The sequence below is a fragment of the Triticum aestivum genome, chromosome 3B (assembly GCF_018294505.1).
Source record: "Triticum aestivum cultivar Chinese Spring chromosome 3B, IWGSC CS RefSeq v2.1, whole genome shotgun sequence".
Classification (NCBI taxonomy): domain Eukaryota; kingdom Viridiplantae; phylum Streptophyta; class Magnoliopsida; order Poales; family Poaceae; genus Triticum; species Triticum aestivum.
The window spans coordinates 188,319,752-188,331,647 of NC_057801.1; the positions used below are offsets into that span (position 1 = coordinate 188,319,752).

At 46.8% G+C, this 11,896-nt stretch overlaps 2 protein-coding genes across 2 annotated transcripts; one reads left to right on the top strand and one right to left on the bottom strand.

The window, feature by feature from the left end:
- The first annotated feature begins 4,158 nt into the window (after positions 1–4,158).
- On the top strand, positions 4,159–7,846 carry LOC123065198 (G-type lectin S-receptor-like serine/threonine-protein kinase At2g19130). The gene is made up of 2 exons (XM_044488546.1): positions 4,159–7,347; positions 7,454–7,846. Exons 1-2 carry the CDS (start codon positions 6,470–6,472, stop codon positions 7,671–7,673), a joined length of 1,098 nt encoding a protein of 365 aa, XP_044344481.1. The 5' UTR covers positions 4,159–6,469; the 3' UTR covers positions 7,674–7,846.
- A 376-nt stretch (positions 7,847–8,222) lies between these two features.
- LOC123065199 (GDSL esterase/lipase At5g45910) lies at positions 8,223–10,177 on the bottom strand. Its single transcript, XM_044488548.1, has 5 exons — positions 9,800–10,177; positions 9,509–9,712; positions 9,264–9,409; positions 8,879–9,155; positions 8,223–8,798 (listed from the first exon to the last, which is right to left on the bottom strand). The coding sequence occupies exons 1-5, from the start codon at positions 10,095–10,097 to the stop codon at positions 8,587–8,589; spliced, it is 1,137 nt and encodes a 378-aa protein (XP_044344483.1). The 5' UTR covers positions 10,098–10,177; the 3' UTR covers positions 8,223–8,586.
- Positions 10,178–11,896: the final 1,719 nt, after the last annotated feature.

The following is an 11,896-nucleotide window of genomic DNA, read 5'->3' on the forward strand; positions in this document are numbered from 1 at the left end:
AATAATAAGAAAAAGAATTACGATCCAAGTAGCAAAGGTCCCCTTCAAAGCCAAATGGAAAAGCTCCCACGCAATATCAGCATCAGCAAAAGTCTTTTGCAGTGGATAAAAGATACATGTCGCCATTGTAAGCAGACTGGATACTACAAGAAAGATTGCCCTGTTTGGCTAAAGTCAATAATGGCAAAGAGAGGTAACAATATTGTTTCCTTTGTAAATGAATCCTTGTATACACAGTTTTCGAAATCTACTTGGTGGATTGACTCAGGAGCAACTGTTCATGTTGCAAATTTGTTACAGGGATTCCATTCGACACGGACTACGCAAAGAAGCGAAAGATGCATTGAAGTTGCAAACGGAGTTTAAGCAGAAGTTGAAGCTGTCGGTGACATCTCCCTGGAGTTAGCTGATGAATTCAAGCTTCTGCTTACGCATGCTTTATATGTTCCTTCATTACACAGAAACTTGATTGGTGTTTCATGTTTGGATAAAGACCATTATGAATGTCATTTTGGACATGGCAAGTGTGCCATATAGTTTAATAATACTCATGTGGGTGTTGCTTTCCTTGACAATGAGCTTTATTTATTATCACTACGTGAAAAAGTGTTTTCTGTGTGTAACGTGAATGAGCATGTTTCCGCGTCGGATAAAGAACAAAAGAAAAGAAAGAGAACTCATGACTCATCGAAATTATGGCACTATCGCTTGGGCCATATTTCGAAGGGGAGAATAGAAAGACTAGTTAAAAATGAAATTCTTCCTCCATTAGAGTTCTCAGACTTAAACAATGCATAGGTTGCATTAAAGGAAAGTATGTAAAACGTAAAACAAATCAAAAAGGGTGCAAACCGTAGCACAGGAACATTAGAAATCATTCACACTGACATTTGTGGACCATTTCCTGTGAAATGTTTGGATGGCTATGACTCGTTCATAACATTCACAGACGATTACCCCCGATATGGTTCTACTTATCCAATCAAAGAAAGATATGAAGCGTTGGATAAATTGAAGATATTCAAAGCTGAAGTTGAAAATGAACATGATAAAAGAATAAAGATAGTAAGATTTGACCGTGGAGGGGGGGGGGAGTACTACGGTCGGCACACTCCATATCGCCAATTCCCTGGACCTTTTGCAAAGTTCTTACAGGAGACGGGCATAGTGGCCCAGTATTCAATGTCGGGCGAGCCTCAGCAAAATGGAGTAGCTGAAAGGCGTAACCGTACACTTATGAATATGGTGCGCAACATGATGAGTTACTCCACCTTGCCATTGGGATTATGGATGGAGGCGCTTAAAACCGCCATTCACATTCTCAATAGAGTACCAAGCAAGTCGGTACCCAAAACACCATACGAGTTGTGGACAGGAAGAGTGCCCTCCTTACAACACTTAAGGGTGTGGGGGAGCCCAGCTGAGGCCGAAGTGTTTAATCCTAATATTGCAAAGTTAGATCCCAAAACAGTCAATTGCTACTTCATTGGCTATCCTGATAGATCAAATTTTTTTCATTTCTACTGTCCAGAGGGATAAACAAAGTTTGTAGAAACAAGACATGCAGTCTTCTTAGAGACAAAATGATGGGGGGAGCATGGTAGATTAGAAAATTGATCTTGCGGAGAAGAGGGCGCATGCACCTAATCCGATGATTCAGGAGCCATTTTTCTCACTACCTGTTGTACCTGAGGTTACGGTGCAAGCACCTGTTGTAACTCCACCCATGACAACTATGGGAGAAGATTCGGAACCTATCTGTCAGGAGCTGACTGAACCCGTTGTTGAGCATGAAGGGGAGGCGCAACAACCATTTTTAGAGGATGTGCCAAAAGTTGAGGCACAGAATGTAACAGGGAATGAGGCCCTTAGAAGGTCTAAAAGAACTAAAAGATCAGCTATTTCCACTGATTATAAAGTTTATAACACAGAAATAGTTCATATGGAAGGTGATCCCACTTCATATGAAGAAGCCATGAGAAGCCCTCACTCATCGAAGTGGCCGGAGGCAATGGAAAACGAGATAAAATCGATGAGTTCCAAAGATGTTTGGGACTTAGAGAATATTCCTAAAGGAGCCAAAATAGTAGGATGCAAATGGGTCTACAAAACTAAGTATGACTCTAAAGGGAATATAGAAAAGTATAAAGCACGACTTGTGGCAAAAGGATTTGCACAAAGAGAAGGGATAGATTACAATGAGACATTTTTCCCAGTCTCATGTAAGGATTCCTTCAGAATCATAATGACATTAGTTGCACATTTTGATTTAGAGTTACATCAAATGGATGTAAAGACGACATTTCTGAACGGGGATTTAAAAGAAAATGTTTAGATGAAACAACCCAAGGGTTTTATCATGGAAGGCAAGGAAGATAAGGGATGCCGCCTGAAGAAATCTATTTATGGATTAAGGCAAGCTTCTAGACAGTGGTATCTAAAGTTTAATGAGACAATTAAAAGATTTGGATTTAAAGAGAATGTTAACTGCGTTTATGCAAAGTTTAAAAATGGGAAATATATTTTCCTAATCTTGTATGTGGATGATATCTTGCTTGCTAGCAGTATGTTAGTCTGCTACAAGAAACAAAGAAGTTCTTGTCCTCAAATTTTGACATAACAGATCTTGGTGAAGCATCATATGTGTTGGGCATAGAAATTCACCGAGATAGGAAAAATGGAGTTTTAGGACTATCACAGAAGGCATATTTAGAAAAGGTTCTTAAAAAGTATAATATGCATGCGAGTAAAGCCACACCTGATCCTATAGTCAAGGGCGACAGTTTTGGGAAATTCCAATGTCCCAAGAACCAGTATGAGATCGATCAAATGAAAGTAGTACCATATGCTTCGGCTATTGGAAGTTTACAGTATGCATAAATGTGCACTCGCCCTGACTTAGCTTTTATCACCGGGGTACTCGGTAGATATCAAGAGAATCCAGGCACAGAGCACTGGAAGATGGTAAAAAAAGCATTGCATTATGCGCAAGGCACGAAGGACCACATGCTAACAAACATGAGATCTGTTTCCCTAGAGATAAGAGGGTATTCAGACAAAGATTTTGCGGGAGACAGAGATGATAGAAAATCCACGTCAGGATACATGTTCACTCTCGCTGGAGGGGCTATTTCGTGGAGGAGCTCCAAACAGTCAATAGTTGCATCGTCCACGATGTATGCAAAATTTATAGCATGTTATGAGGCCACGGGGTAGACGATATGGTTAAAGAAATTTATACCCGACTTGAAAGTGGTAGATTGTATTGACAAACCACTAAAGATGTACTGTGACAACCAGCCCGCAGTATTCTAGGCTCACAACAAGTCGAGTAATGCTGCCAAAACAATAGAGATAAAGTATTATGTTGTGAAAGATAAAATCCAGGATCACACTATAAGTCTCGAGCATGTAAGGACAAAGGATATGCTTGCGGATTCGCTTACGAAAGGCTTACCACCCAATGTGTTCAAGGAACACTTAGCCGGCATGGGTTTAAGGGAAAGCCTATGATTCCTGGATCATGAGAGGCCCAAAAGGAACAGAATTTGTTTCAAAACAGAGAGGTATATTGTAGCTGTCTGATTCTATTGGCAATTGAGCTGTGACGATGAAACATGTTCTATGTATTGATCTGTGATGAAACGAATAAAGTAAAAGGTATATGGTTAAAAATAAAAGTTGAGATCAAGAGGGAGAATGTTAGGTTGATCTCCTCCTGTGTGGGCCCAACGGCCCATCGGGCCCTTAGATCCGCGCCCTGATCGGGGGCGCCCAATCCACTATGGTTGACGGGCCCCTGTCACCTGCGCCATATAAAGAGGTGGGGGCCCGGGCTACATGAGGTTTGTCACGAGCCGTACACCCCACCGACACACCCTATCGATCTAGGTCTGCGTAGTAGTGAAGGGAAGCTCCACCGCCGCCACCTCGACCACTCCCTACCATCACCGTTGCCCCCCCCCCCCCCCCCACCATGTCCGGCACCACGAACTCATCGAGCCAAGGAGAAGGTATCCCCCCCCTTCTCATCTCTCTCTGTTTCTCTCACCCAGATGCATAGACAGGCCATAAATATGGATGAACTACCGTCAATCTCCAGCCTACCCGATCCGTAGGATCTACTCCCTCCGTCCGGAAATATTTGTCACCAAAATGAATAAAAGGGGATGTATCTAGATGTATTTTAGCTCTAGATACATCTCTTTTTGTCCATTTTAATGATAAGTATTTTCGGACGGAGGGAGTATCATCTACCGCTATCAGTTTCTTCAAAAGAACCTTTTGTTTACCTTCCACCACCACTTCCAGTCAGGAATTGGGACGGGAATACGGGAGCATGGCCTCATGTTCAGATGAACGCTACGGTGTAGCGACGGGTCTGGTGATCTATCTGGTGAATCGCCGGCGTCGGGGAGGTCGGTGGTGGCGGGTGCAGCAGCCAGGCTGCGCGGCCTGAAGGTGTTTGATTAAATGGCTCACCGTAAATACAACGCCTGGCTGAGAAGGCGGAAGGTGAGTGATCCCCCCTCGCCTCGCACGAATCCCACAAAATATATAGGCAACCAAGCACTGCCTTCCTCTGTTAATGGATGCCCGCCAACACCGGCCTCCGTTACTCTATATGCTGCAAGATATAGAAACCTTGAAGATTGTTTTTGACCTAAAGGTTCCGGAGATTTTTGTTCCAAACTATGCGTTTTGGAGATTATTAAGTGCCTTTCCAATTCCCAGTCATCCGGCCACAGTTGCTACCGATGCCGTTGTTGTCACTTGGCTATTTTCCAAGCAAATGTTTGGTTCCAAAACAGCCAGCTTGCCTTGTCTGACCTCTTCGGAGTATGGAACCAACTCATGGTCCAGCGAGCAAGTTTGGCCAACGTCAGCATCTGCAAGCAGAAGGACAGGAAATTGCCCTTGGCATAGGTGCTAGGGAATCCAATTATTTTCCAGTATGATTAGGACACCTTGAGGTTATGAATCCCACACGTATTCTCTTTAAAAACAAGTCAACTGCTTGACTTGGAATGTAGACCTCTTAGTCTTACCCATGGTTTTCCTTCACCTATTAAGTGGGGAGTTGGGACATTAGGACGGCCAGAACATCCAGATTGTTAGCAAGGAGCTCTTACTGAATGGAGAAGGCAAGAAAGCACATGCCTTCATCGTCTTCCTTCATAGGAATACTTCTCTTGATCAAGGTCTTGCCTTCAGGGCCTGGTTTCACACGTGCAACAGATACTCTTCTTCCAGGCCAATCTCTGAGTGGTAACCGGACCTTGCTTTCAAAGAATGGTACATTCAAGTTGGGTTTCAACTGCCTATCTCCCCCATGTTATTCAGATTCTACCTTTGGCATATGGTACGTTAACTCATCAACTTGTAGCCCTCTTCTAGTTTGGGCGCCCGACACGGTTTTGCCCATCTTTAGAACTTGGTCCTCATCATTTGGACTCTTAGAAGATGGCAACCTATATCTTAAAAGTGATGAAGGCTCACTTGTTTGGTCAGCATTTAGAACCGGCGGATATATTTCTGTACTTGCAATACTTCTTGACAACGGAAATCTCGTTATAAGGGACCAAGTGGATATTTCTGCTGTGTTGTGGCAAAGCTTCGACAACCCACTTGGTACAATACTACCTGGGGGCTGGATGGGATCTAATAGGATCACTAACAAAGAAGCCTTCCTTATTTCCAGGGCTTCCTGTTCTGGGATTGATCGTTCTACTTTGACAATATATCCAGAGCAAAGTAGAGAAATTTTGGTTCGGCTTATTCCTGACATACTCCCTCCGTTCCTAAATGTTTGTCTTTCTAGAGATTTCAACAAGTGACTACATATGGAGCAAAATGAGTGAGTCTACACTCTAAAGTATGTCTATACACATCCGTATGTGGTAGTCCATTTGAAATCTCTAAAAAGACAAATATTTAGGAATGGAGGGAGTATATCCCATCTTCTCCGGTGAAGAGTATTCTGGTGCTTTTCCCAGCTGGATGGGAGTTCATGCAGATGGAGACTCTCTTATGTTGTTCGATGATGCGCATCTATATGTATGATTGGATGATAATGGTACGGTCAGTGCTGCTGAACTAGGGGACTGTGTCTCTGTTGTGGTCTGCTTCACCTAGTGAGCTTGACTTGGTTCCATGCCGTGATGCAGAAAGCATTTGTGTAATACCATACGACAGCACTCAGCCTTACTGTTTGAGAGTTACTGCTCCACATTGTCTATCTAATGTCTCCGCTACAAAAGACGATTATTTTCATCAGATCGACGGGGTCTATAAATTTCCAGGAAGTCCTTCGTCAGTCAAAGTAAGAAGCAGCAGAGAGTGTGAAACTGTTTGTTTCAATGACTGTTCCTGTACTTCATATGCCTTCAATGAAACATGCTTACTGTGGTACTGGAAGCTGCACAGAGTATTGGTTGTGTCTGGTTCGGAATCTCGTTTGTATATACGTATGGGTAACCAAGAAAATTCGAACTCCAAGATTGAATTTGTTGTTCTAACAGTGGTAGGTGTCTTGGCCCTCCTCCTGGTTGGTCTGGTTCTCTTGTGGATTAGTAAAAGAAAGTTATTCGTTGAAAGACTAGTGGATTCCAATAGTGGCCTTACGGTCTTCTCTAATACGCAAATAAAGAAAGCAACGAGAAATTTCTTGGAAAAACTTGGAGAAGGAGGTTTCGGCTGTGTTTTCAAGGGCACATTACCAGGTTCCTCTATGGTGGCTGTCAAAATGCTAAAAGATCTTGGACAGGGTGAGAAGCAGTTCCGAGCAGAAGTGCAGACCATTGGAATGCTTCAACACATCAATCTTGTTCGTTTGTTTGGGTTCTGTGCTGAGGGAAGTAAAAGATTGCTGGTATACGAGTACATGGAGAATGGATCTTTGAGTTCTCATCTGTTTTCGAAGAGTTCTGTAAAATTAATCTGGGAGCTCCGGTACAGTATAGCACTTGGAACTGCAAGAGGCTTGGCTTATCTGCATGAGGAATGCAAGGATTGCATCATACACTGCGATATAAAGCCAGATAATGTACTCCTTGATGCAGATTTGTGTCCTAAGGTTGCAGACTTTGGTATGGCGAAGCTTCTTTGCCGAGATTTTAGCAGGGCACTGACAACAATGCGGGGGGCCATCGGATATCTTGCGCTGGAGTGGATCTCAGGGCTTCCGATCACACATAAGTCTGACGTTTACATCTACGGAATGATGCTTCTTGAAATCATTTCGGGGCGAAGGAATGTGGAGAAAATCAAGGAAGGGAAGTTCACTTACTTTCCCATCTTTGCGGCAGTCAAGGTGAATGAAGGAGATGTTATGTGCCTTACTGGATAGTACTCCCTCCGTTCCAAATTACTCGTCGTTGAAATGGATGTATCTAGAACTAAAATACATCTAGATACATCCATACGTGCGACAAGTAATTCGGAACGGAGGGAGTAGGTTGGAAGGCGACGCAGATGTGGAGCAGCTGAGCAGAGCTTGCAGAATCGCATGCTGGTGCATTCAAGATGCTGAGGATCATAGGCCAATGATGGGGCATGTTGTTCGCATGCTAGAGGGTGTCATGGATGTTGAAGTACCTCCTATTCCGAGGTCGCTGCTGAATTTTGTGGGCATGGAGGATTGCACTCCCTCTACAGACTTATATAGTCTGTGAAGGACCAAAAGCTTCGTTCCATTTGTCCAGATCTACATCAAGAATTAAGTTTGTGTCTTTTGTACTGTATTTCCTAAACTGCACTTGTCCCTTATTGGCCAAGTTTCTGAACTGCAATTTGTTACTCCCTCCGTCCGGAAAAACTTGTCATCAAAATGGACAAAAAAGTAGACTTGTGGAAAAGCTGTTTTAAGCCAACGGCTTCACCTCTTTTATGACACAAAGGCTTGTCCGTTCATCTTCAGAACAATTGAAGTACAACAAGTTTATTTATCTATCTGGAATTGAGCGCAAGATATGATATGAATGAATTCTAGTACAGTAGATTTAGTTCCACAGACTGCGGTGTTTGCAGAAACCTAACTAAGCCTTATGTTTGACGCGGTGTTTCCCATTGTTTACCGCAGCAATACAAATGTTTGCAGAAGACAAGGATGACAATTATGTCATTTTACCTGTGAGAGTTACTTGTTAGTATGGTTGTAGATTTTATTTTCCCGATGATGCATGGTTGTAGATTCTGGTGAATATTTGAGTAATGACATGGAAGAACAAACAGTACCAAGACATTTCTGGTGAATATTTGAGTAATGACATAGAAGAACGAACAGTACTCGAATTCCAGATCGGATCCATCCAATCAACTACAGATAACTCTAAAACGAACAGGAAATAGTTTCCAAATAAACCGCGTGTCTCAGTATTACAATCAGCATAAAAAGGTTTTATCCGCTGGTTTTGTAACTTGCATGGTGTAATTTGCTCGGAGTTCAGCGTGACTCCTTCAGAGTCTTATCTTGGAGCTTTCATGATTCCATTCCATTTCCAGTGGTTTTCGGTCAGAAAGTCCTTGATGGAGTCAGACAGGCCAGACTCCATATAGCCATCAGTCCATGAACCAGAGCAGCTTCTGCTACCTCACTAACTGATATCTGCTCTGTCTTGCAGGGGAATCTATGCTGTCCAGCCAGATATCGGCGATGTAGCGGTAAGCCGCCTCCGTCAAGTGGACGCCGTCCCAGAACAGACGAGCAGCCGGTTTCTCGCACAGGTTTGCACCTTCATCGCCGCAGAAAAGTGTCCCAGGCCCTCCGCAACAAATGGTAAGAACATCTTCTTCAAACCCTGCAGAATGACAACCATCAACCTTTACCACCACCTACTGCAAACAACCTACTGCAGAATATAGCTCTGAATTTGCTTACCATACTTGCCAGGCGACTCCACCATGTCCATGATTGGACCGAAGAGGTCGGCATAAACGATCATGGCGTCCGGGTGCCTGCCCTGGAGCTTGTCAAGGGCCTCCTGCAGCAGCAGGTTGTGGTGCATCCCTAGCTTGTTGATATCTTCCAGGCAACCGGTGGTGGAGTTGTATTCTGCCGGGGCGGCATCGGGGAACAAGGCGAGAACCGGCGGTGTGCATCCCGAGGGGATTGTCCCAGGAACCACAAAATTCGTCGCCCCGTGCTTGATCAGCCTCTGTTACCATTGCCATAGCTAGATATCAATACCGCGTAAACTGCCTGTGTTACCATTTCTGCAATGCAGGTTGGTGACTTGTTGCTACATTGACATTGTTTGTTGTACCTCGATGGCCATTGAGATAGTCCTGATCACATCTGGAACGAGCGGCATGATCTCTTGCACGCTCTTGGTGAGGAAACAGAAGTGGTAGTCGTTGACCCCGAATTCGCCCACGAAGAAGAGGGATCTGCCGAAGAAGGCCTCGCACTCTGCAGTGGAAATGTAAGGTTCATATCAATTCCTTATCACTCTTCAGGTAGCTAAATACGTACATGGCTTGCGTCGCTTGACTTGGAACTAGCACCAACCTTTGGTTGTGCGGCAGAGAGAAGGCTTGAGCGACTCGAACCACTGCAGCTGTACGCCCAAACTGGTGTTGAAAATGAACTTGCTGCCGTGGAAGAAAGCGGCGTCCAAAGCGGTGGCGCCCCCGACGGCGAAGTTGGCGCCTCGGCGGAAGCTCCCGTTGTGCGCCAGGGACGGCGGGACGAGCGGCAGGCCAAGGCGCTGAGCTGCAAGCAGACCAGTTGAGTTGACCACCTCAGATCAGTGGAGTTTGTTGAGAAAAGCATGACTAACTGAGGAGTGCGCATGTGTACCGATGAAGTCGATGATGAGGCGGCCGTCGGAGTTGCGGCCGGTGGGGCGGCCAAAGAAGGTGGAGCCGTAGGGCGGGCGCGTGAACGGGTCGAAGACGGAGCTGGCGGCGAAGACGACGGGGTTGTTGCCCGTGTCGGCGAAGGAGTCGCCGAAGCTGAAGATGGAGTCGTAGCGCCGGGCAGAGAGGCCCACGGCCACGGGGAAAGGAGGGATCAGTGCCCATGTCCATCCCAGCTGCGCGACGAAGAGGAACAGCCTGGCAGCGCTCGGCAGCTTGCAAATCTTAGTGGTGGACATGGCTTGTGGCTCGTGGGGGTTGCCACCTCGCAGTCGCAGCAGCGCGCGGCTTAAGATTCTCAGAGCATCTCCAACAGCCGAGCTTCGCGCCGTGCGTAAAGAACCTGTTTGCCGCGCGCACTTAGACTTGTTTAGCGCGGCCGCCAGCGCTGGCTCTACCAGCCGCGCTATAATGCAGCGCGCGCGCCGCTCCAGCAGCGCGCAAAAATACAACGCGCGCGACTCGCCGGACATTTAACATATATGGCATTTTGGACACAAAATGAGTTTGAAACATTCATCGAAATGCAATGAACACGTGAAATTTGACACAAACAAGTTGATCAAAATGCAATGAGCTCGTCGGCGCTTCGGTAGCCGCCGCGCCCATCAAACGCCCTGCAAGCTTCCTTTCCCCTCGCCTTCGAGCTGCCGGAGCCGTCCGCCGCCTTGTTCTTCTTCGCGGATGTTTTGACCTTCGGCCGCGCCGCATTGGGGAGCTTCGACGGTGCGGCGGCGACGCCAACGCTCCCCGCGCTAGGGTTTTCGGCGGCGGCGGCGGCGGGGGGGGGGGGGTCGCGGCTGTACAACAGGGTGAGCGGGGTGCCGATGCGCGCGTCCATGGGTGGCAGGGCGCCGGCGCCGGCGCGCGCGTGGCGTAGGAGGAGGAGAGGAGAGAGTGCGGCGCCAGCGCTCGAATGTGCCGCGCGCGGAACCGGGCGCCCCAAATACACCGCGCGAGATAGCGTATCCGACCGCGTGCCCAACTCCTTATACAACGCGCGCTGTTTTTGGTGCCCGCTGGAGCCACCCGCCGGGTTGTGCGCGCGCTAAAACGCCCACTTTTGCGGCGCGGCGCTTGTTTAGCGCGGCTGTTGGAGATGCTCTCAGTAGGGGACAACTCGAGGCTGACGTTTTATTTTTTTTTATAAAGAAGGGTGACCCCGGTCTCTTGGACTATGCATGCAGTCATTTTATTAGTTATTTACAAAGATCTTCAACAAGCTTGGCAAAGATAGGGGAACACTGCAGTATATTGATGTCATGGTGAGTTCCTGGCATCCCAAAGAAAGAGTGCCAGATCCAGAGGTCCTGTGTGGCCACTGCCTCAAGTACCACACTTCAACCGCCTTTGGCGCCTTTGTACATTCCCTGCCAAGCAAATAGACAGTTCTTCCATTTTCAATGCATGCAGTCGATGCTTCCAAGCATCCCAGGAAATCCTCTTGCTGCATTCTGTGCTAAGATCCGAGTGGTGTGTTCATCATTGGGTGACCGCAAGTATTGCGGTCCAAACATTGCCACCACTGCCCTGCAGAACTTGTAGAGACACTCAATGGTCGTGGACTCGGCCATGCGCCCATAGTCGTCGAGTGAATCACCGGGAGCTCCGTATGCAAGCATCCTCATAGTTGTCATGCACTTCTAGATTGAGGTGAATCAAGTGTGCCAGTGCAATCCTTCTTGCACTTGAAGTAGCTGTCAAACTCCCAGATGGAATTCACAATCTTGAGGAAAAGCTTTCGAATCATCCGATAACGGCGCCAAAATGTTTTCTCGTCGTGCAATGCAGCATCGGTGAAGTAGTCAGAGTAGAGCATGCAGTAGCCTTCCAGACGATGTCGGTTCTTTGCTTTCAGCCGCCTCGGCCCCGGGCCACCTCGCCGCGGCTTTTCATTCGCAAGCAGGGCGGCGAGGACCATGAGATGCTCCTCCTCCTAGACGCCGGCTTCGGCTTCCTCCTCCAGCAACGCCGCGAGCGCCTCCTCCTCGTCTGAGTCCATCGCTGGGCCGGGCGGACAAATCGTCGAACACCTGGC

What these genes read in the sequence shown, in the direction of transcription:
- LOC123065198 (XM_044488546.1), top strand. Translation starts at nt 6,470, where the DNA reads ATGGGTAACCAAGAAAATTCGAACTCCAAGATTGAATTTGTTGTTCTA. An exon ending in GTTATGTGCCTTACTGGATA is followed by an intron (nt 7,348 to 7,453) that starts GTACTCCCTCCG and finishes GAACGGAGGGAG; the next exon opens with TAGGTTGGAAGGCGACGCAG.
- LOC123065199 (XM_044488548.1), bottom strand. Translation starts at nt 10,097, where the DNA reads ATGTCCACCACTAAGATTTGCAAGCTGCCGAGCGCTGCCAGGCTGTTC. An exon ending in TCTCTGCCGCACAACCAAAG is followed by an intron (nt 9,410 to 9,508) that starts GTTGGTGCTAGT and finishes TTTCCACTGCAG; the next exon opens with AGTGCGAGGCCTTCTTCGGC. An exon ending in GGAGTCGCCTGGCAAGTATG is followed by an intron (nt 8,799 to 8,878) that starts GTAAGCAAATTC and finishes GTCATTCTGCAG; the next exon opens with GGTTTGAAGAAGATGTTCTT.